The 24,859-nt window shown below is 43.2% G+C and overlaps 1 protein-coding gene across 5 annotated transcripts in view; it reads left to right on the top strand.

Annotated features, from left to right (window-relative positions):
• Positions 1 to 24,859, top strand: part of SUPT3H (SPT3 homolog, SAGA and STAGA complex component) — a 577,858-nt gene that overhangs the window by 374,744 nt on the left and 178,255 nt on the right. For all 5 annotated transcript variants that reach the window (XM_075598554.1, XM_075598553.1, XM_075598552.1 and 2 more), the window contains 3 exons: positions 456 to 542; positions 1,142 to 1,229; positions 8,835 to 8,980. In XM_075598554.1, the coding sequence (XP_075454669.1) occupies positions 456 to 542; positions 1,142 to 1,229; positions 8,835 to 8,980 (321 nt within the window). The remainder of the gene's footprint in view (positions 1 to 455; positions 543 to 1,141; positions 1,230 to 8,834; positions 8,981 to 24,859) is intronic.

Consider the following 24,859-nt stretch of genomic DNA (forward strand, 5'->3'; position numbering starts at 1 on the left):
CGTGGATAAGGGTTAAACCAAGCTGCTTATGTAAATGTAGGGGTTACTGATGCAATGTCCACACTGCCTTAGAAAGACACTGGCTATGTATTGTATAGTTTATTTGTTGCAATTTTAATGTTTAAAATGTTTACTTATTCTAACTGTTTGAGAGTAATAATGTGATGGGGTTATTCGCCATATTCCCATTTGCGTATACATTAACAATCTCTCTGGCAGTAGGGGCCTGGTTGCTGTATATGTTGCTGCACACAGAGCAATGTCAGAAGACAGGAACTATATTTCAAACACCTATGTAAAAGTAGTGCCCTACCTTTGAAAATGTTCATTATGAGGCGTGAAAAAAATAAGTGTACATAAGATTTGAAGGATATAAACATTCTTTTTTGATATGTTTTTGAGTAAATCTGCCTCCAGTATTCCTCACCTGGTCTTATATATGATTTCCTCTTTAGCTGCAGCAGGCCGCTGATGTTTCTCAGCTGAGGGGGGCTCGGGTTATCTCTGCTGAAGATCTTCTATTCCTGATGCGCCGAGATAAGGTAAGTTATTTCTTTTATCAACCCCCACAGACTAACTACTAAGGTGCTGACCCCTGGCAGGGCCGGCTTTATGGTGGTGCCACTGCACTGGGCCCCGCTCTTTTAGAGGCCCTGCACTCTTCCCTGGGACCCCACCTGTGGAGGGGTGGCGAGGGAGGGAACCCACCCGGGGATTTAACCCACCCAGGTGGTGATCATGGAAGCCGAGCCCTATTTCCAGTGGGGCCCAACTTCTGTGTCGGAACCTGGTTGGACTTCCTTCAACCGCCCCAGTGGTAAGGTTCCGAACAGTGTAAGAGGCCCCGCACTCAGTTTGCACCGGGCCCTGCGATTTTCCAAGCTGGTGCTGAGTGAACTTAGAAATCCCTTTTCACTGAAACGGTAAAGAGCTGGTACCTTTAATTTTAGTGAGTCTTTCTGCTTTCACACACCATTGTAACAATGCGATTACTACATACGTTGTGTTCCATTTATCTACTCTACACCATGAATAATCTATATTGAAAGCTTTCCTCAGAACTACAGCTACATTCTAAATATCCCTCCTGATGGTACATGTTGTATTATGTTCTATTGCTGTTTGTGTTTTACCTTTCTAGAAAAAACTTAGAAGACTGCTGAAATATATGGTCTTCCGTGACTACAAGTCCAAAGTGTTGAAAGGCATCGAAGAAGATGATCTTGAAGGTAGGATTGTAGATTTGTAGTCACTAATTGGACCTTAAAGCTCCCCTGACGAGCATATGTCGGCTTCACAACATATGTAATAGGAGCCATGGGGCTTTAAACACTAATTGTGGAAATTGCCCATGAGCAATGAAGGGGTTCACGTTTCTCCCTCCCCCTCCAAATTCGATTACTTGTGAAACTTTTCGCTAAGTCTCAAAGGGCTAATAATGCTGCAAATTGGTAACCTTCCAGCACAATGTTGCCAGATGGTAAGCGAAACGGCAGCATAAACGATTTGCAGAATCGGAGAGCGTATGCCAAAGTTTGCATCAAATAAAAGTTTATAAGAGATCTGACCGGTGTGACCAGTCACATTTGCTTGTGAGTTTTTGGGTGTTGGTGTATACAGAAGCGGGGGAGGGGGGCAGAGAGACTGAGACTGTCTAGTGGTGTGATTGATGCTGTCAGGGTTAGAGTGTTGTGTTGTTGAGTATGTGATAGTATTTGCATTCTTATTGAGTGAGAGTGTATGTAGTATTGCCCCACCTTTCCCGCGCCCACCTTTCCCTCTCCTGTCCCCACGTTTCCCGCCCCCAGCTCTGCCGCCCCCAACTCCCCCTCTCCCGCCCCCAAACTCCCCCTCTCCCGCCCCCAACTCCCCCTCTCCCGCCCCCAACTGGAAATAGAGCAAATGCGTTATACTTCTGATGAGTGAGCCTCCATGTCCCTGTCCTTGCAGTTGCACATTTTACTTCTGAATAGGAGGGTGGATCAGACTCAGACCCTGACTCTCCCCTCACAGGTTGTTCTGCTGGTGGTGGTTTCCTTGTACACACACACACAGGGTTACGGCCTATCCACATTCAGAAGAATACTCACCTTCCCTCTCACTCACATTTAGTATTAGCCACACGTGTGCTTAGTTTGGCATTGATGGTTATTCTCTGTAAGCTTCTTCTAGTGTAGTCGATTTTTTTTTTTATGGACAACTTTTTCCACCATGGTGGTGGTGGCGAGTTTGTTTTCCTGATCTGATGAGTAAGATGATGGTTTGGCAAAAGTCTGTTTTATTTACTTTACACAAAGCTGCTGATTGGGGCCGAGCTTCTGAAACTCCCCTCCCAAATGCCGAAGCACATGGTGTCTGAGCCCCATTTATGTGTCTGCATTAAATGAATTGTGACTTCAAAAATTTAGCAAAAGTAAGCGAAACTACAATGCATATGGTCTAAGACTCCTGATTTACACCATGGGGAATCACTTGCGCATTTTCCCCCCTATGGTTGAAAAAGAGCACATGTCGCATGTTTCACTCTTGCATGCGAAAGTTTTGTACAACTCCAGTAATAAGCACAACATACTGGTTTATTGAGGATGCTGTTTCCTTCCAGAGATGTCTAGAGAAACTGAAACTGATTTTAAACCATAATTGATTTCAGTGTTTGTAATTTTAGTGTGGTGGCAATGGGTAGAAGGGATAGCTTTGACATGTATTGCAAAGGACAGCTGTTAAAGAATTAACTCAATTGTTTTCTGCATAATGCTTTATGTCAGTAAACATTGACATATAAAGAATGTATTATCCCTGGTGCGATGACTCACTGATGCAAGTGCCAAGGAGAGAACTTGTGTGTTGTTTCTATTTATTTTGTGTACAGTAGTATGGATTCTGATTTCAGAACTTGAACTGCGAGATGAAATTAATATTTGGCAATTAGTATTTTTTAGTATTCAAATACCAAATGTGTTGGAGCCAAGCTTTCAATGTCTTGTCATCTTCACCATGTTAGTGAGGAATGAGCCACCAAAAAGATGAATAGAGCAGTAAGATGCTGTAGTATTTGTGTAGACGTGGAAAAAAGTAGACGTTATCATGATACCTTTAATGCTTGAAAGTTGTGATGGGCAAATTAATGATAAACAAATTCCTCAAAATGCAGGTCTCCTCTAGGACAGAGGTACAAAGTAGAGCTCTACTCACAAGTTCACAATGCAATTCTTCATTAATTGTAACAGGCAAGAACAGAGGAGAAAGAACGTTTCAGGTCCCATATGGACATTTCATCGTGTCTCTACTTTGTACCTCTGTCCTAGAGGAGACCTGTATTTTGAGGAATGTGTTTGTCTATGTTGTGTTGGCTGCAGAGGCAGGATTCTCCTCGCCTGAAACTGTTTCCTCGCACTTTGGAACTGGGCAAATGAATGATGGACACAGAGGGAAACGTCTGGATTATCTGGTATGGTCAGTGATGCACAGTACAGAGATCTGAGCATCGAGATCTCGGAGGGAGGAAGGACTTATTGAGTTCTCAGCTGAAAAAGGGACTGTACAGAGCTGATTTAACCGCTTACATTGTTTTTTAAACTGAAGACTGGATGTTTATTGTGCTTCCACAGAAGTATCAGATATCCACATGAATATCTATGTGATAAAACGGAGGAATTGATGGTAGGGATGGGGATACCCAATAGTTAATCTAACCTTACAATACTTTTAGACAGGCTGATTAAATAGCAAATATTCAGGTGAAATTGTCAAACTTGTGGCATTTCTATTGAATTATCACCATATTTACGGTATGAATGTGATTGATATGCTGCATGCAGTAGTACAATGTCTGCACAATAAAATGTGTTTAACTGCAGTATGTTCCAAAAATAGTATTATTCAATAACAATAATTCAAGTGTGCTAATGCAATGTTTCTCAACCCCTCACCTTATTGTTGGTATTGATTTCAGGTGAAAACTTACTGTATACAGTATGACATTTCATTGCTGATGTTAATGTTGATGACATTACTTAAAATATGTATTTGCAACAACGAATGGGCACGCCAAATGGAGCTTACAAATATAGTAATAAACATACCTAACTTGGTTGAAAGCAGGGAGAGACAAAATTATTAGGGCCCATTATAGGGCCATGCTGGGCTTGCACTCATACTGGGCTTGCACTCATACTGGGCTTGCACTCATACTGGGCTTGCACTCATACTGGGCTTGCACTCATACTGTACATCACTCATGCATACATGCACTATACACTCATACAAGCAAGTACTCATAGCTACATACACTCATACAAGCATGTATTCATACAGTCATACAAGCAAGTACTCATAGCTACATACACTCATACAAGCATGTATTCATAGATACATAAACCCATACAAGCATGTATTCATACAGTCATACAAGCAAGAAAGCACTTATAGATACTCAGGGCTTATTCTAGTAGCACCCATAACCCATCTCCCGAAGAAATTGGACATGGGAACACTGAGCTCGTTGATCTTCCAAGTTTCGGAGAGTGCACTTCTTCTCTACGTACGCTTTCTGCAGGTATTGCTCCCCTGAGGCAGACAGGCGCTCCTCGAGGTCGAGCACTTCCACCCCTAAGGGCCTCAATCCCAGCATTGCGCTGTCTGCTAGCACCTTTGGCGTGCTACTGACACACGAGGCACAAGCGAACCTTGCCCACGTCCCACCACTGCTCTAACGTGGCAAAGTCTGGCCTGCAACCTCTCCAGGGCATCCAAAACTCCCAGACCGATGTTGCGAACCCCTTGTCATCCAACAACGTATTGTTAAAGTTAAATAGGCGGCCGAGGGCACTGCTGGTAGTAGCGCCACCATCATGGACGCACAATTGTGGTCCGAGAACGGGGCCAGCCTAATAGCACTGGACTAGGCTCACGACAGGCTGCGGTTGAATAGATACAGCCTGTAAATCCGGGACCAGGACATCCGTTCATCCGTACACCCCTTAACATGGGTGAACTCAGTGGATGCCCCGGGATGTTGTTCTCGCCGGACGTCTACCAGGGAGTTGCGGACAATAATCTCCCACAGGGTCAATGCAGAGTACGGGTGTGACTCTGTACCATTCCAGTCCAGAGCCTCGAGGGTGCAATTGAAATCACCCCTGAGCACCACTCGCTTGTCTGGCGAAGAACTGCATTCTCAAGTGTCCTCAAGCCGAACTCTGACATGCAATAGACAGCTTGGAACAACAGCTTTAGCAAGCAGTAGCTCTGTCTGAAATGACAATGAAAACAGGGTCACCACCCCACTAGATGTCGACGTGAGGTGGTCAGCGGCGAATTTCAAGATCCGCCGCCCCTAGGCACTTACATGTGGCGGCCGCCTCCTGGCTGCCTCCCTTCTTCTTTCGAACCGCAGCGTAACATTTTGCCGTGAACGTCACCAACATGACGTCGCACGGACTCGCGTTACAATGATAATCTATCATTTGGGGGCGGACGTTTTTGTTACCCCCAAATTTTGCCACACAGGCCTAATGGAAAAGCTGCCACTGGAGGTGTTTGAAGAAGACACTGCGGGAGGAGGTGTGGCCAGGGCACTCGATGTACAAGACGACTGTGGTCGTGGTTAGTGTTTGTAGAGCGAGTGGGTTTGGGGGTCAGAGGCCTGGGTACAGCCCCCTGTGCCCTACTATCCGTCCACCCCTTAGGCATGATATTATTAGCCTTTAGGTCAGGGAAGGAGCTAGTGCAAGGGGAGAGAGGGGCAGATAGGAGCTGTCGCTTCTCTGCTAAGGCCGTGATTATACCAAAAATCGTGCGACGACGCGCGCCTGAAAAATAAAACAAACCGAGTGCACATACCAAGCACGACATAAGCGCCGCAACGTACTGCAAAGCGTTTGTCTCCTCAAGCGATTTGAGATTTTGTTATTCACACACGACAGCGGCGTCACGTAATTTGCACAGCCAATCGCAGTGCATCATCAACCAACCAATCTGGCCATGTCTCCCTGCAGTGCGCTACAAATCTCGTTCATGTAGCACAGCGACATCGCTACGATGACGTCACCAGATCGCTTTGCAGGTCTGCAGTTTTGGGTATAATTAAGGATTTAGGGAGGAAAACTGGCTGTTTTTTTTTTTTTTTAACCTGCAGGTCTTCTTTTCCTTTTTCTTTTTCACCCTTGTTAATTCCTCTCTCCCCAGCATGAAACTCCACCTCAGCACTAAAAACTATTTTAAACCATAAAAATAAACCCCCAACTCCCAACAAAATATCCCCTTAGTATTCCCACACCAAAATATATCAAATTAGATTATAAAATAAAACCATAAAATAGTTTTTTTAAGCAATTGTTTGGGAGCTCTTTACAGGTACTCCCAAACACGGAAGGGAAGGACTTCCTCCTAACCTCCAGTTGTATATATGTCCTCTCAAACCTCCCTTCAAATAAATTAGGGAGAGATGTCTGCTAAAAAAGGAACATACCTGAGGTACCCCGGAAGTAATTTAAATATACTTTGTATAGATATTGGCATGAGTCACACATCCTAAAAACCAATCAGTCTAAAGGCCCTTGTGTTAAAGGGAATACTACTATCAGATCCAACAAGACTAGTACCCACAACCTCTGCTATTCCGTGCAGCAGCTCTAACATTTAACTAACCCAGAAGCTGGGAAATGCTGTTGTCACAGCATACTTTTGAGCAGCAAAAATGTTAATTGTTATATGTTCTTTCTTAAATAAATCAGTTCTGTAGTATTAGATAATAGTGACTTTTTATTTTATTCAACCCTTAATGCCATTTTTAATGGCATCCTTTGATTTCTATAGCAGGCTTTAGCACACCTCCCAAGCAGTGCAAGATATTTGTAACACTTTCCTGTTTGTGATCATTTGTTGCCAATATTCCCAGCAGTTTGAGCTCTAAACTGTAACAATAGATAATGTTACCTTAGTATTATAAGGATACATTGTAGCTGCTGAGTTACACTGACTGAAGGATTGATTGAAACTGAAAGGCGGCCATTATTTTAGGCACACAATCAGGATGTTTACAGATTTTATAACAGGAATACCAAACGATTACCAGTGTCGGTAAGAATATAGAATGATACATTGTCACATGCTTTACATATTAATATAGGGAGGGGGAATACTATTGTTGCTTTAAAAGCAGACCATTTCCACTTTCTGATCGCCTGTTCAATGTTCCATGTTCAAAAACAAATGAGGACGCCTGAGATACCAGTTCCCCAACATCTGGTTTATTTCAGTGCTCGAGCTGCTGCCCTGGATGACAGGGTTGTGGGTTTTAATCCTGTTAGGTTCGACACTGGTACCCCATTCATCACAAGGGCCTTTGACTGGTCTTAAGGATATATTTTAGGATGTGTGACTCATTTAAATATACTTAGTATAGTCATTAGCATATCTCCCAGGATACCTCAGGTATGTTCCTCTTTCAGCACAGACATCTCTCCCTAAATTATTTGAAGGGGTGTTTGAGGGGACACATATAGAACTGGAGATACTATTAAGTTAGGAAGTTCTCCCTTTTTTGCAGGGAAATCACAAATCCTATCTCGCCTGCTTTGAAGTAGCGAAAAAACAATGCAAATTGTTTAGAAGCAATTTAGATTTTGGCACTTATCAGAGCTACTAAAGCGAGTTTGCAAAAAAATGTGATTTGGTCACAGCACTCGGATTTGCACTGCCAGAATGAGAACGTTTCTAAAAAAAGCCTTCCATGCATGGTTTGGACATGTGAAAAGGGCTTACAGAATAACAAAACATGCAAATTCGGTGCTAATTGTATTTTAGAAGACTTTTGTCACAATTCAGAGTTACTGGAAAGGCCCCATACAGCTACAAGTAAGCACTCATACATACATACACTCATACAAGCCTGCACTCCTAGATACATACTCATACAAGCCTGCACTCCTAGATACATACTCATAGAAGCCTGCACTCCTAGATCCATACACTCATACAAGCCTGTACTCATGGATACATTTGAGTGTGAGCCAGGTTAAAACTGTTTGGCTATGTTTTACATCCCGATATGGCGTTAACTGCCATTCAATTCACAGACGGTTAACGCTGGATTGGAGTGCAGTACCCTGCATTGCAGTTTAGTGAATCCCGGCTTTTGATTAATGGATTATCTTTGATGTGGCACTTTTGATCTCTTGCTACATTTACTAAATGTATGAACTAGTGTCAAGACATTTCACATTTGTATGAGCAGTTAACTTTTTCTCACTGTAACATTTTGTGTTTCTCTGCAGACTTTGGATCTGGAATGATTTTAGTGGCATAAGTACATTTTAATGGCATTTTCACCCTTAGTGGTCCTATTATTATACGGCAATTTTGATGAAAAACATCAGTAGCTTTTTGGAGCTTGCTATTTTCTCTTTTCCATGTAAAGGTCTGCGTAGAGATTCAAAACACCTGAAATAATATCTTTCAGGAAGGAGAAGCGTATTTTTGGAAGGCATTATGCAGTAATTAACATAACTCAGAAGGTTTTTTAAATATATGTTATTCGCACAGTTTTGACTATCTTGAAAAGAATGTTCTCGTTTTTTTTTCTTTTTCTAATAAAATAGTTTTTATTTGAAATGTTCATGTACGGTCCTTAACATTTTAACTGCACAAGTTGTTCCTGGTCTGAAAAAGCTACAATTCGGCGCACTTACGCCGCCCTCCTACTGTAGTCCCATGGTCACCGCTCCGCTCACATTTCATTTTATGGAACCATATACAGTAGTAGGTGTCTGCTGACACATCCGATGGGCAGATGTGGAAGGATAATTTGCTTTTCGCCTGTTCCCTTTATACAGAGAAACTCTGCAGCACCAGCGCCAACAATGCAAACAAACGTCAGAAGCTTGCGCAGGACTTTCTCAACTCCCTTGACCAGACTGGAGAGCTCCTGGCCTTGATGGAAGATGACGAGATTGATGAAGTTAAACAAGAACGGATGGAGGTAAATTCTGTCCTGAGCTTTCTGCATACAGGTAGGCAAATTACAAAAGACCTTGGCAGAATACAGAGTTGTAATATGTATGCAGTAGAGGTATGTTTTTAGATAGGTCTTAAAAGTGGAGAGAGATGGGTGCCAGTCGGGTATTCTCTTTGGCTTCCTATATTGCCTTGGTAATATACTGTAGGAAGCCAAAGTGGCCCATTTCAGAACCCTGGACAAGGCCAATAAATATTCTTCTACCCGAATAGGCATGACTTAAAATAACATAGCGCGTAGTCCCGCGTTAACTTTATCAGACTGCAGGGGATATGCGTTGAAGTGATCTAAACCTCTTTTGCATACTATTTGCGCCAACATCTGTTAAAGTTAACGGCAGATCGTCTTAGCATCAAAACACCACTTAATGCATCGCTTTGAAGATCCCCATTAACTCTAGTTAGCATCTCATTAAGTCATTCATGTAATTTTGTGGATCAGGTCCTTAGAGCACAGGTGGCTCAATTAGTCTCTGCTTCAGTACAGGTGGCTCAATCAGTCCCCGCTTGAGCACAGGTGGCTCAATCAGAGGCTCGGTCTTCGTCTGAGCCTCTGATTGAACCAACTGCTGAAGCTGGGATATCCTGAAAACCTGACCTGTTTTGGGAGAGCTTGAAGAGTGTAGTCGAGCTCCCCTGCTTTAGAGAGGTACCTGCAACACCGCTAACATTATTCAACCAGTCACTATAATCAGGTGTAGTTCCAGAACACTGAAAGAGGGTAAACATAGTCCCACTTCACATGAGTGGAATATGGGAAGAGGCTGCTAACTACAGGCCATTGAGCCTGACATCAGCATTGCGGTAATTAATGGAAACAATGCTTGGGACCCCCCAAAAAATCAAACAGTTTGTAAGATCACCAGCAGTACGATTTACTGGGGGAGTTAATATCAAACAAAATGTGGTTGTTTTAGTTGGTCTTACTAGTTGACTAAGGTAGCAGATCACGGTGAGGCAGTGTATGTACCTTACCTATGTTTTTGTTAAGTCTTTGCTATTGTTCCACATCTAAGACCAGCAAAGCAAGGTGGCTGAATGGAAACACATTAGCTTGCGGATATGCAACATAGTTGTGGTACATGGAGTCCACTCCGAAGAGAGGGGAGCAGGGGAGTACCTTAGGGATCTGTACTTGGGCCGGTGCTCTCTTTAATGTATTTTTTATTGACATTACAGATGGTCTAAAAGGGGTAGTATGCTTTTTTGCAGATCTTCAACAGGTTTGAAATGAAGCAGTATTTTAAGCTCCAGGGACCATTGGTTATCTGTGATCTGACCCCAAAACACTGTTCACGGCAAAAGATAAGAAAAATAATGCTGATAGTAATGGAAATGTATGAAAAAATTGTAGGGATAATCCCTATGGTATATAGGTGTGTCAGCTGGCGCTCTTACCTAACAGCCCTACGCAAAGGTTGCCTGTAAGTGGACACTACTGGACATTACAAACGGACGCACGGAGCATCCTGAGATCCTGCACGTCTGGCTTGGAGGGGGAGTGAGTGTCTGCCGAATGCCCAACCCCCGTTCGACGACATACACACTGACGTCACGAGCTACGTGTCACGTGAAGCGGAAGCGGATGCACGCCGCTGACCCAGTGGAGGACAGCAGGGGAAGACAGTGAACACCCAGCTAAACAGACAAGTGGACTACGATTGTTCCGGACTCTATTTGCAATCCAGTTTACCAATAGTGATGTGCCTTCTAACAACTTACCTGTGAAAGTGTTTATAACCGTTTCTTCTTTCATATAAACTGACAATACTACACCATGGGTTTTTGCACTTTTTTCCTTTTGTCTTTTTTCCTACTGTTCACGGCCCCAAGATTCAACAAAGAATCCGGTCGCTCCTCCTTCTCTTACCGTGCACCTCACATCCGGAACAATCTGCCCGAGACTCTCAAAGTTACCACCAGTCTAAGTCCTTTCAAGACTTCAGCTGTCTCACATTTTAATCTTGTCTGTAATTGTTACATACGCCCATAACATATATGGTCTCTAGCTGTCCATGAAATGTCTTTAAACATACATTTTAACCTCTGTCCATTTAAGGCAATCATATATTGTCACCATAACTCTTTGCCCAGGACATACTAGAAAAATAGAGCTAACTCTCAATGTACTGTAGTGCTGACGAGTATTCTAAAACAAATCTGGGGCAATCACCAACAAGACCCAGGTACATGCTGGGTTCATGTTGCAACATATCAGTGACATTTCTGCAGACAGACTAATGGCCCATTGGATTAACAGCGGGGGTCCCTGGCAGTCCTATTCAAACTGAATGGGATTACCAGGGACCCCTGCTGTATTAATCCGATGGGCCATTAGTCTCTGCAGAAATGTCACTGAAATGTTTGCAGCATGTACCCAGCATGTACCCAGCATGTACCCAGCATGTACCTGGGTCTTGTTGGTGATAGCCCCAGATTTTCCAAGGCAAGTTTTAGAATACTCGTCGGCGCACCGGTATAATTTCCTGGTAAAACATTTTATAATTAAAATAAATAAAGGACCACATGTCCAGGTTGTAAGTTAGAAGATCAAGGGTGTAAACAAGGTACACCTGGGAGGTACATTTCAGAGAAAAAAAACGGAAACCAGAGGTCATGCTCTGAAATTGCAGATGTGAGGCTAAGGGGAAATGAGAGGAGGTTCTACTTCCTGGGAAGGGTGGTGAATTCATGGAACAGCTTCCCAACAGATCGGGTGGAGGCTCGTACAGTAACGGAATTCCAAATATGCTCGGGATAAACCTAGAGGTTATCTTAACATGAATCAAAGGCAAGGATCCAATACAATTGTTTAACTACAGATAGAAAAGTGAGGCGGTTTGGTGGGCCAAGTGGTTCTTCTTTACCGTCAACGTCTTGTGTTTGTTTGTTTGTATGAACTGCAGTAACTTTTTACCTCACCACACGGAAGAAATTATAGCATGATTAGTAAATTCGGGATTAGATTTTGAGTAAGGTGGTGGAGATTACAAAATACATTTGTGTAGTATTTTGAGAAGTAGGTTTAGAACTGTATGTGAAGTTTAATTGGTTTCAGAAGATGATGTTCTAGGCAACATGCTACAGTAATACATTTTAACATATTGAGAGTTTAGGGCAATTTCTACTTTCAGTTTCTCTACTTCTTACTGGGACTTATATGGCTTAGGGTCCAATATATTTTTACATCGCGTTGTCCAGGGCTGTTAAACATTTGGCCTGCAGGCCGCATGTGGCCCACTAGGTGTCACCATGCATCCCACGCCCACTCAGCAGATACAGGTGCAGCCACGAGTATCCGAACACTTGCCTTGGAAAATATGGGGCATTCTCCCAGTAATGCTGCAACATTTCTCTGACATTTCTGCAGACAGACTAATGGCCCATTGGATTAACACAGTGGGGGTCCCTGGCAGTCCCATTCAAACTGACCAGGGACCCCCGCTGTGTTAATCAGATGGGCCATTAGTCTTTCTGCAGAAATGTCAGAGAAATGTTGCAGCATTACTGGGAGAATGCCCCAGATTTTTCAAAGCAGTGTTCGGATACTCGTAGCTGTATCTGTAGACCACATCAGGCAGGCAGACGCTGCAGTGGAACACAGATTGTGAGCAGGTGAGTCCGATCACCCCCATACTCAATTCCTCCAATCGCCACCTTGCCCCAAAGCTGGGGGATGCAGGGAGAGAGAGGAGGTGATAGGATGGAGAGAGCAGTGCGATGGGGAGCGAGAGGTGCCCTGTGGAGAGGGAGCAGGAGGTGCGCTGGGGAGAGGGAGCAGGAGGTGCGCTGGGGAGAGGGAGCAGGAGGTGCGCTGGGGAGAGGGAGCAGGAGGTGCGCTGGGGAGAGGGAGCAGGAGGTGCGCTGGGGAGATTGAGCAGGAGGTGCACTGGGGAGAGGGAGCAGGAGGTGCGCTGGGGAGAGGGAGCAGGAGGCGCGCTGGGCAGAGGGAGCAGGAGGTGCGCTGGGCAGAGGGAGCAGGAGGTGCGCTGGGCAGAATGAGCGAGAGGTTCGCTGGGGAGAGAGGTGTATTTGGGAGATGGAGAGAGAGGTGCGCTGAGGAGAGGGAGAGAGAGGTGCGCTGGGGAGAGGGAGAGAGGTGGGATGGGAGTGGGAGGTGATGGGGAGAAGGAGATAGCGGTAATGGGGGAGGGAGAGGGGGGAAGAGGCATACCAGTGACGTTTACATTTTTTTAATAAGGAACACTCAATTAAAAATGTACGTGTAGGTTATAGTAACTATTTTATTTATTCCTTTAACCGCTCTTAAATGTCATTTTTGATCTGGAAGATTTGACTCTCCCTCATATGAGACGTTTATACATATATATATTTTATTATTGTTATTATTTTTTTTTTTTTTTTAAACAAAGAGGGACAGTGCGGACTTCATAGTGTAAATAGTATAGGGTTTTATTAATCACAAGCTAAAATCAGGTCACCCACAGCAATGGGGTAGATCATGTGCATTGGAACTATGCATAGGTCTCCTGTTGATCATCTGCCGGTATGGAGCTTGGATCTCGTGGCTGGAGGCATGTGACGATACTCTGCTTCCACATCCGGGTACCTCCGAAGATGTGCGTCCACCCAACGGTCCCCCGGCACTGAGGTTCAGCGCTCTCCTAATTCCACTGCTCTCTTCCATAATCACAGATTGATAATAAAGTAGATTCCTAGCCAAGTCCAATGCCAAATTGCCCTACGCGTTTCGTCGCTGAAATGACTGCGACTTCATCAGGGGTTAAGGAATAAGGTGAATGTACACACCTTATATAGTTCAAATTAATTGTATAATTGTTCATTCAATTTCTCACAGACATGTCTGTGTGGTTTGACTGGCTTTGCAGCTTATCTCATGCTGTGCTTAAATGCTGTGTGAACAGAAGAGCATTTGCTTATATGGGTTCCATGTAAATGGATTTCAGGCCAAAGGTGCCATCTGTGCTCATTTGCATATCATTTCCCAGAATCCCTTGCTGCAGTGGAAGCACTGTATGCTAGGTCAGCGGTGTGCAAAGTCGGGGGGGGGGGGGCGTGAGAATCTCTAGGTGCGGTGCGACGGTTACAGAGGTCCCGCACGCTTCCCCACGGCATTTAATTGAAATGCCGGAGGAGGCGTGAGGCCTCTGTAACTCTCTTACCTGGTCTCTGCCCGGTCTTCGGCAATGCGACGCCATGGCAATGTGGCGTCATTTGACGCAGCGGGGTCATGTGACGTCACACGTCGCCATGTTAACGTGTGTCAAATGACGCCGTTGGGTCACGTGAAGTGACGTCATTTGACGTCGAGTCTTAGGAGAGGGGGGGTGAACGCTGCGGCTCCCGACAGGGGGGCCGCAGCTCAAGACGTTTGTGCACCCCTGTGCTAGGTGATAATGGTTGAAAGGCAGGGTTGCAGACCTGTCTAAGACATGTGAATGTGCTCACAAGTGATATTTTTTATTGGAGATATATATACAAAATATATATTTATTTTTTTTGTGGTGCAATGTGGACAGATACCGCAACCTGCTGAGCGAAGTTGGCATAATATTTTAGTTTGATTTCTGTAATCATGTATTTTTTAGATCCATGCTAAAGAATGTCCAGACAACATTTTACAACCTAGGAATATGCCCAAATCGTAAACCATAACCTAAAAGCAGCCTTTCATTTAGGTATCAATTACCTTGAAACTGTGCGGTAACCTTGGTTTTGGACAAATGCAAATAGTTTTAGTTCCACTTTGCCTTGGGCCAAAAAACATGGCAAGATGTCCAGAACAGATGATAAACACACAGTTCTGACGTCTGTACGGCTTAAACAGGATATGTTTTTGTTGTGGCGTGGTTTCACTTACAAAGCATTGTTCAAAAGCCATGGACAAGAATTTCATAAAACATATAATCAAAATAAAAATCCACATTAACATTGCTTTTCTTTTATTTTTACCACCTTTGTGCTCTTAATCGGATAATGCCTTTTTAAGATCTTGTACCTGGAAGAGACTTGCTGTTGAATGGGAGCGGTATATGCAAAGGCAATATTAAGCCACAGCTGCTTACTCAATGAGCAACATCACAGGAAATGGGTGAACCGATAGGGCTGCCACAAGTCTGCGGAATGACACTGAAAAATCCAAAAACTCGATTGAATTGTTGACTATTTGAATTATGTAGCATGCCGGTTACCCACACTTTTGAATCTCAGTTGTTGCTCAGTACTTTTGAGCAGATTGGATTTGAATATTCAATTAGGTGACCACATTATCTTTAGGTGACCACATTATCTTATCACTTTTCCACTACAATGACTATAGTCGCAGAATATCGTCATCGCTGTAGGCCTATAAAACAGTAGAATTCAAATACAACTTTATTCTATATTATATTTATTCCTAGTGTGTGTGTGTGTATACACACCCCCCCCACACACACACATACACACACCCCCACACACACACGTCTAGGTCTTACCCCTCTTTTTGATTTTCGTATAAATTCTCCAAAACGGACCCTGCAATGAAAGAGAGTGCAGTCCAGTTACACTGATTCTGTAAGTCTTTGTTTCAATTGTTATACTTCTCAATATATATGAGTGCCGACCCAAACCATTGTTCTGGTGTTGTTTGAATGCCTATGGGTGGTGGCAGTGGATATGAGCACCAGTGCATAAGAAATATGCTAACAGAGAGTGAGTTCTTTTTGGGGGTTTCACATCAGGTCTTTGACTTCCACACAGCTGAATATGCTGAGCTGCTAATGGATAGCTGCTATTCGTTTATGTAAGGGTCCTATGGTGTCCATATCACAGATTCTCAAACTTATTGAGTCATTCTGATTGATCAAGCTTGATTTGGTCCATGGAAACCCATACTGAGCTCAATCTAGGAGATTAATTATCTTCTTCGTAACATCTGATCAATATAAAAATAAATGTCACAATCTATTGATGTGTTGGCTCCAATCTGTCTTAATACTTATGAATGTGTCAGTTTTGTGATTGTTCTGGTGCAATATTGTGTATAAGGAAACTCCATGCTATGAATGCTTATATTGATATATGATATAATTGTTGTCACTGTTTAAGGGTGCTCATCTTTTTGTTGGTCTCTGGTTTAGGGGCCAGCCTTTATGGTTGTGGGTTTCTGCACTTTGTGTACTGTTGCATAGTTGCCATTTTACCCATCATGCCTAGCGATGCAGTGGCTTCGGACACCTTTTTTCTGTTTTAAATTTGCGCTGTGTACAGTTTTTAGTTAGACAATCTCTGAAGAGGTTCCCTCTGGTGACCGAGATATCGGGGATCTGACATGTGGATATGTGTGACTAATAAATTACCATTTTATTGCTTACAGTATTTATGTTCACTGCTGGTTTTACCTGCTCAAGAATAGGCGATTTTGTAGTAGAATACACAGATTCCCAACAAGCAATACCTATATATCTCTTGTAAAAAGGGTCATTTAGTTTAACCCTTTGGCCAAAGCGTCTTAAGCCTGCTGCCACTTACAAGGCATGACCGAAAGCAGGTCCTAACACTCACCTGGGTTAAAATTCTTATTTACCTGACCTGCCAACTTGGAAAGTGAGGTGGGACAAGCTTAAACCTTGGGGGGGTGGGGGTGGGCACAAAGGGTTAAACTAAATGACCCTTTTTACAAGCGATATAGAGGTATTGCACTGTGTATTTTTGTCACAATGGAAGTAGCTTTGAGCATTTTTGTTTTTTGTTGTATACATTTAGCCACGCCCACTAGCACTCCTTTTGACACTTATATGCATTATATATATTATGTGGTAATTGTTGGGGTTTTTCAGAGCTTGTTGGGAATCTGTGTATTTTGCTAACTGTGTGCAGCTGGTCTCGGTTGCTTATGGGAGGGTAGTGCCCCCCCCCCTCAAGGTTTTAGCTTGTCCCACCCCACTTTCCAAGTTGGCAGGTCAGTTTCATTTTGCCAGGTTATGACAGATCCAATGTGATCATTATTCCTGTAATTATACAGGTAAATAAGAATTTTAACCCAGGTGAGTGTTAGGACCTGCTTTCAGTCATGCCTTGTAAGTGGCAGCAGGCTTAAGACGCTTTGGCCAAAGGCTTAAACTAAATGACCCTTTTTACAAGAGATATATAGGTATTGCACTGTGTATTTTTGTCACAATGGAAGTAGCTTTGGGCATTTTTGTTTTTGTTGTATTTTGAAGTAGATATATATATATACAGCTCAACTCCGTTATAACGAGATCCGTTACAACGCGAATCCGCTTATAACGCGATGCAAGCGTGGCTCCCAATTGTCGTATTTATGAATACTTTACAACACAATTATTGGTGTCGTAAATACTTTATTGTACAATGCATACAATTGTACATTATTTCTAACGTGATCCACTTATAGCGCGATGTGATTTTTTGGACCCCAAGCATAGCGTTATAAGGGGGTTGAGCTGTGTGTGTATATATATGTGTGTGTGTATATATATATATATATATATATATATATATATATATATATATATATATATATATATATATATATATATATATATACTATATACTATATATATATATATATATATATATATATATATTATATTGTATTGTATGTCTTTATTTATATAGCACCATTAATGTACATAGCGCTTCACAGCAGTAATACATGTGGTAATCAAATAAATAACAGATAATATAAATAACAGATCATGGGAATAAGTGCTTTAGACATTAAGGAAGAGGAGTCCCTGCCCCGAGGAGCTTACATTCTAATTGGTAGGTAGGGAGAACGTACAGAGACAGTAGGAGGGAGTTCTGGTAAGTGCGTCTGCAGGGGGCCAAGCTTTATGTATCATGTGTTCAGAATAGCCACAGTGCTATTCATATGCTTCTTTAAGCAAGTGTGTCTTAAGGTGGGTCTTAAAGGTGGATAGAGAGGGTGCTAGTCGGGTACTGAGGGTAAGGGCATTCCAGAGGTGAGGGGCAGTCAATGAAAAAGGTTTAAGGCGGGAGAGGGCTTTAGATACAAAGGGGGTAGAAAGAAGACATCCTTGAGAAGAACGCAAGAGTCTGGATGGTGCATAACGAGAAATTAGGGCTGAGATATAAGGAGGGACAGAAGAGTGTAAAGCTTTAAAAGTGAGGAGAAGAATGGAGTGTGAGATGCGGGATTTGATCGGAAGCCAGGAGAGGGATTTCATGAGGGCAGATGCTGAGACAGATCTAGGAAAGAGTAGAGTGATTCTGGCAGCAGCGTTAAGGATAGATTGGAGGGGAGACAGGTGAGAGGCAGGAAGGCCGGACAGCAGGAGGTTACAGTAATCAAGACGGGAGAGAATGAGGGCCTGAGTCCGAGTTTTAGCAGTCGAGCAACAGAAGAAAGGGCATATCTTTGTTATATTGCGGAGGAAAAAGCGACAGGTTTTAGAAATGTTTTGAATGTGAGGGGCAAATGTGAGAGAGGAGTCGAGTGTGACCCCAAGGCAGCGTGCTTGGGCTACTGGGTGAATGATCGTAGTTCCAACAGTAATGTGGAAGAAGGTAGTAGGGCCAGGTTTGGGAGGAAGTATGAGGAGCTCTGTTTTAGCCATGTTGAGTTTAAGGCGGCGGAGGGCCATCCAGGATGATATAGCAGAAAGACATTCAGAAACTTTGGTTTGTACAGCAGGTGTAAGGTCGGGTGTTGAGAAATATATTTGTGTGTCGTCAGCATAGATGTGATAATTAAACCCAAAAGATGTTATTAGGTCACCTAGAGAGAGTGTATACAGAGAAAAGAGAAGAGGTCCCAGGACAGAGCCCTGGGGTACCCCCACAGAGAGATCAATAGAGGAGGAGGAGGTGTTAGCAGAAGAGACACTGAAAGTACAATGGGAGAGGTAGGATGAGATCCAGGATAGAGCTTTGTTCCGAATGCCAAGAGTATGGAGAATGTGAAGGAGAAGAGGGTGGTCCACGGTGTCAAATGCTGCAGAGAGGTCGAGTAATATGAGCAGAGTGTAATGACCTCTGTCTTTGGCAGCATGGAGGTCGTCAGTTATTTTAGTGAGGGCTGTTTCGGTGGAGTGAGCAGTGCGGAAGCCAGATTGTAGAGGGTCTAGGAGAGAATAGGTGTTGAGAAAATGGAGCAAGCGAGCGAATACAAGACATTCAAGGAGTTTAGAGGCAAAAGGCAGGAGGGAGACAGGCCGATAGTTAGAAAGACAGGTAGGGTCAAGCTTGCTGTTTTTGAGTAATGGTATGACTGTTGCATGTTTCAAGGAGGATGGAAAGGTTCCAGAGCAGAGGGAGGAGTTAAAGATGTGTGTGAGTTTAGGGATTATAGTAGGAGCAAGAGGTTTTAGTAGATGGGAGGGAATGGCATCAAGAGGGCAAGTGGTAGAGGGAGAAGAGAAGATCAACAGCGACACATCCTCCTTTGAGACAGTGGGAAAAGAGTCAAGGAAGGCAGGAGGAAAGTTAGGAAGAGGTGTAGGATGGGAGGAAGAAACAGAGGGGATGTTCTGACGTATGGATTCCACCTTTTCCTTAAAATAGTCAGCAATGTCCTGAGCGGAGATGGAGGAAGGAGAGGCATATATATATATATATATATATATATATATATAATATATATATATATAATATATATATATATAATATATATATTATATATATATATATTAGAGAAAAAGAAAAAAGAAGCGCCCGATCCTTGTGTAAAATCAGATGAAATTTTTTTTAATACATCATGGACAAGACAAATGCACACTTACAATTTGTCCAATAAAATAAGGCATATTATGGGACCAGCCCATGCACCAACTGAAGACTCCACGGTCACCTCTGTGTGTATAGGTATCCACAATGGTTCCAGATCTTGTGTCTGTGTCAACCGCTATCTCCAAGATGAAAGTTCTTTACTTTTGGAGCGCTTGTTTACAGCGTGCGGCTGCCATTCATATCTCTTGTGGAACACGGGACCCGGAAAGATCTTAACACACGTCCTTACGTCCTCACGTTGTTGCCAGGAACTGCTCGACCACCGTAGCTTCAATGCCAGAGGGTTTACTTAACTTACTTAATTTTAATGTAATTAACATATGTTTTCTTCTATTTCATAGATATGTTTTATTATTCTTATTATTCTCTATTTTTTAATTATATGTATAATATTGTTATGTTTAGTCTAATTAAACCATTGTAATTTATTTTATATTTTTCCTGTTCTTAGAACATTTTTCACCTCCCCTTTCCTTGTAGACAGAGGTTAGATATATCCCTAATCAAATATAAGTATGGGCTGTTCTTAAATCATTAGCAGCCAATCAGGAGAGGTTTCTGGCTATAAGTAACCACCAATGAGAACCCCAGATATTCCCTGACGAAGTCATTCTATGACGAAACGCGTTGGAAGGCGTGTTCCAGTGTCACTCTGATTGTTATTCTCTACGGACATTGAAGTCTATGCAAGAGGCTAAACCCCTCACGGACAATATCTATCTAGTCCTTTCCGGTCATACCTGCGACGGAACTCTGGTGACGTCATCAGTGGGCTGCTGTATACCGGAACTATACATCCAACGAGGGAGAGAGCGCTCTGAGACTGAAGCCAACACCTTACATGCAGACCGCGACTTCCCACACTGGCTGAGACGAATTCATGTGAGAGAGAAGGATCCACTCCCTCGATCGATCAGATTGTCGTGTGCTGTTGCGGTAGCAGTCTGGTAACATGTCCATAACATGCCATGCTTTCTAATCATTGAATTGATGTACGTGAGATACTCACTTGCTGTTCAACAATATATATAATTATTTTAATACTACACTATGAGGTTTTGCGCTGTTTTTTCTTTTTGTTTCCAATCTGGTAATATCTCCAATATATATATATATATATATAATATATATATATAATATATATATATATATATATATATATATATATATATATATAATATATATATATAATGGAGATATATACACCATACTTAGTTACGTTATGGTGGGTAAAAAAAGTGACAAAAACGCTCCACAGTAAAGCATATAGCAAATGGAAATATTACTGTATGCTCATTTGCATGTCTTAGGTCTGCAACCCCGCCTTTCACCATTATCACACAGCACTTCCACTGCAGCAAGGGATTCTGGGAAATGACATGCAAATGAGCACACAGTGCACCTTTTGCTTCAAAACCATAAACATGGTTCCCTATAGGCTTATGCTTGCTGCATGGTCATAGCTTTGAGCACAGCCAGGGTTAAGATGCATAGCCATCAAACCCACCCACAGACGGACTGTTTCGACCTAATGGGTCTCCTCTGTATGGGGTTGGTTGCCAATGATTCAGCCATCAATGCTGACCTAGGGGTGTCCTTAAAACATGACCTGTTGGGGGGGTCTTGAGGACTGGAGTGGGGAACCCCTGGATTAGAACATTATATCAGACTTTATTTAGGTGACGGATATCGATATCTTTCCTTTAAGTGGGTAGATTTCTGCTCTAAGAATATTTTTTTATGCTCTGTGTTATTCACACAATCTCTTTAAGCCCTGTAGTGTTAGGGCTGGCAGAGAGGGCACACCGTAACATGGTCTGCAAGCGTACACATGCTTTGGCCAAAGAATTTAAGTGACCCTGACTTATGAGAAAAGAACAGATAAGTAGTTAACAATATGAGTGGTCATGTTGGATGTTGCATTGGGATTCTCTGTCTTTTGATTTTCTGTGTTATTAACAGAAATTACTTTGACAAACTACTTTTCTCTCAGAATGGGTAAAATGGTATCTTTGCTGTAACCAGATCTCACTGTTTTTAGAGAGCAAATGTGTCACACTATTCTTATGTTTAATTCATTGAATATTTGTGCACTCTATGAAACTGAGGTTGGGTATTAGATCCGTGCTTTTTGGTTAGCTGGATTTCATTGTATATATTCCATTCTTAAATCTGGCTCACAGGGTTGTTTCTTTTTTTTATAGTTTTACTACCTTAGCAGCTAATCCTTTAAGTGATTTCCACTGTACTTCCAACACTTGGATGTTGCATAACTATAAATCAGCAAAACACTAAGATTAGTGCTTTAATACCTTGTACAATGGTTCTTTATAGGAGCGAGCTAAAGGCAGACACTCTTTCATTAAACCAGGATATCATTTGTGTGGGTTTTTTTTTGCCAACACTTAGTCCGTTAAAATATAAGTGCTACCTTCTTGGCCACTTTCATATATTAGGGAAAAATGCTGACACACGAACATTTCCAAAGCACAGCACCCTAACTCTTTACCAACTATGATCGGAAATTACAGACCACGCAGAACACTTTCTGGGGTCACTTCATCTTTCGTTGGCCCAGCTGCTAACGGAAATTGATTAGGAATAACTCTTATTGATAGGCTTTGGGCTGCTAAATTACATCATCTTGGGCAGGCCCATCTGACTCAGAATAGCTGGAGGGACAATTCTTAAGTTTGGCTGCAAGCATATCTCTCCCTTCTCCCCAACCCCATTCTCCTCCATCCCACCTCTATCCCACCTCTATCTCCCTCTCTACAGCCACCCCTTCTCTCTCTCCCCAATTTCCATCCTCTCCTCCCCCCAATCCCCTCTCTCTCTCTCCCCCCCAATCCTCCCTCTCTCTCTCTCTCTCTCTCTCTCTCTCTCTCTCTCTCTCTCTCTCTCTCTCTCTCTCTCTCTCCCCCCTATCCTCTCTCTCTCTCCCCCCCAATCCTCTCTCTCTCTCTCTCCCCCCAATCCTCTCTCTCTCTCCCCAATCCTCTCTCTCTCTCTCTCTCTCTCTCTCTCTCTCTATCTCTCTCTCTCTCTCTCTCTCTCTCTCTCTCTCTCTCTCTCTCTCTCTCTCTCTCTCTCTCTCTCTCTCTCTCTCTCTCTCTCTGTCTCTCTCTCTCTCTCTCTCTCTCTCTCTCTCTCTCTCTCTCTCTCTCTCTCTCTCCCCAATCCTCTCTCTCCCCAATCCTCTCCCTCTCTCCCTCTCTCTCTCCCCAATCCTCTCCCCCTCTCCCCAATCCTCTCCCCCTCTCTCCCCAATCCTCCCTCCCCAATCCTCTCTCTCTCCCACCCTCTCTCTCTCCCACCCCCTCTCTCTCTCTCTCCCTCTCACACACCCCTCTCTCTCTCACACCCCTCTCTCTCTCTCTCTCTCTCTCTCTCACCCTTCTCTCTTTCTCCCCCACCATAAACAATATGCCCCCTCCCCCACAATATACACACACAATTCCCCCCTTCCCCATGACACACACACATACAATACCCCCTGCCCCACAATACACACACACACACATAAGCCCCCCCCCCCGCCCCACACCAGCCCCTCCCACACACTAGTATCTCCGATAACAGGGGGTCCCTGGAGCTCAAATTAATCGGGCTCAGCTCCGGAGATCCCCTGCTTCAAACTTGCATTAATAAATGAAGTCCCCCCCCCCCCCCCCCAAAAAAAAAAAAACCTTGCTTGGATTGCTCCTTTAAACGATGGCATGATTGAAATTACAAGTACAGAGTATCCCTATCATGTTTTCCGATGCAGGACCAGAACGTTGCAATAGCTTTAAGTCTTGTACAGACTTCAAGCAAAGTCTGTGCAAGCTTTCCTTTACAAGCAGTTTTGCTTCTGAACTCAAGTCTGTACACGCTAAGAAATAAATGAACAAACTGTACTTGTTCATTTATTTTCTGACCTGTAGTACATACAACTTACAAGAAAATAAACAAGTAAATGTAGCCATGTATTCTTTTTGGCTACTAATCTGCCCTGCCTAACACATAAGCCCTGGTACCAGTGCAGGCAGTGTTAAGATTAATCCTGGGTTTCCCCTGCAGTAAGCAGCTCCCTGTGAATGACGGGGGGTGGGGGAGAGCGGGTTAAGGCTTGTGTTCGGCCCAACCAGGGGCTCAGAACTTGGACCCTCCCTCTAGGTACATAAAGGGCTGCACCACCTACATTTAGTGGTTCTCTCCCCGGAGAGAGAGAATTCCAGGGAGTGTGGAGTCAGGGCTCTGAGTACCTTCCATCCCCTCCCTTAGGGGAGTAGGACAGCGACCTCTCATCCCACCAGGGGGCAAAGGAAGAGCAGAGGATCCTCCTGAGTTGATTTCAGGGACCATCCAGAGGAGGGAAGAGAAGTGGACCATGTTGTGTGAAGAATAAAGCCGTTCCTCTTATTTTATACTTCATTCTGAGACTGCAATTAATCGGGGGGAGTAAGAGTGAATTCTCCTGCAGGGATTGCCTCCGGTACTACTGGAGCCTGCTGGAGATGGAGGCGCCGCACCAATGAGAGAGAACCAAGCATCACCACAAAAGCCTGTCCTGTCTTCCCCATTAACAACGGCGGAAACTCAGCGATTCTGTGAGCCAGCAGGTAACCAGCACAACACACCGTGTAATAGTGATATCTCCCAGAGGGTGGGGAAAACCTGTTACATAAATATTGTTCATTTAATTTCTAGCTTTTACTGACTTGGTGGGAGTTCAGAAGAATGTTTAAAAATAACCAGAGCTACAAGTTATAGCATTAATTTGTGCTGATCGAGTTTTGATCTGTACTGTATCTTGTAGTGATTTTATTCTGTTCCCTTCGTACGCTTCACTATGTTCATACAGTGAAATCAACCTTGTTAAAGGTCCACTGGGATCTGAAACATTAATGAACAAAAAGGTTGTCCACTGTCCGGTGTAAGTGTCCATGTGTTGGCACTTCATTCTCGTACTTCCTGAATTGAAGGTTCTTAAAGACTAAAGCATCTGGCACCATAAATGTTATATAGTATACATTCATTTTTTTCCAATTTTGATTAGCTTTTTTAGAGCAGGGGTGGACAACTTTTTTTTTTTTCTTCAGGTGTGCCAATTCATGAGCACACA

Source organism: Ascaphus truei, chromosome 4, assembly GCF_040206685.1.
Source record: "Ascaphus truei isolate aAscTru1 chromosome 4, aAscTru1.hap1, whole genome shotgun sequence".
Classification (NCBI taxonomy): domain Eukaryota; kingdom Metazoa; phylum Chordata; class Amphibia; order Anura; family Ascaphidae; genus Ascaphus; species Ascaphus truei.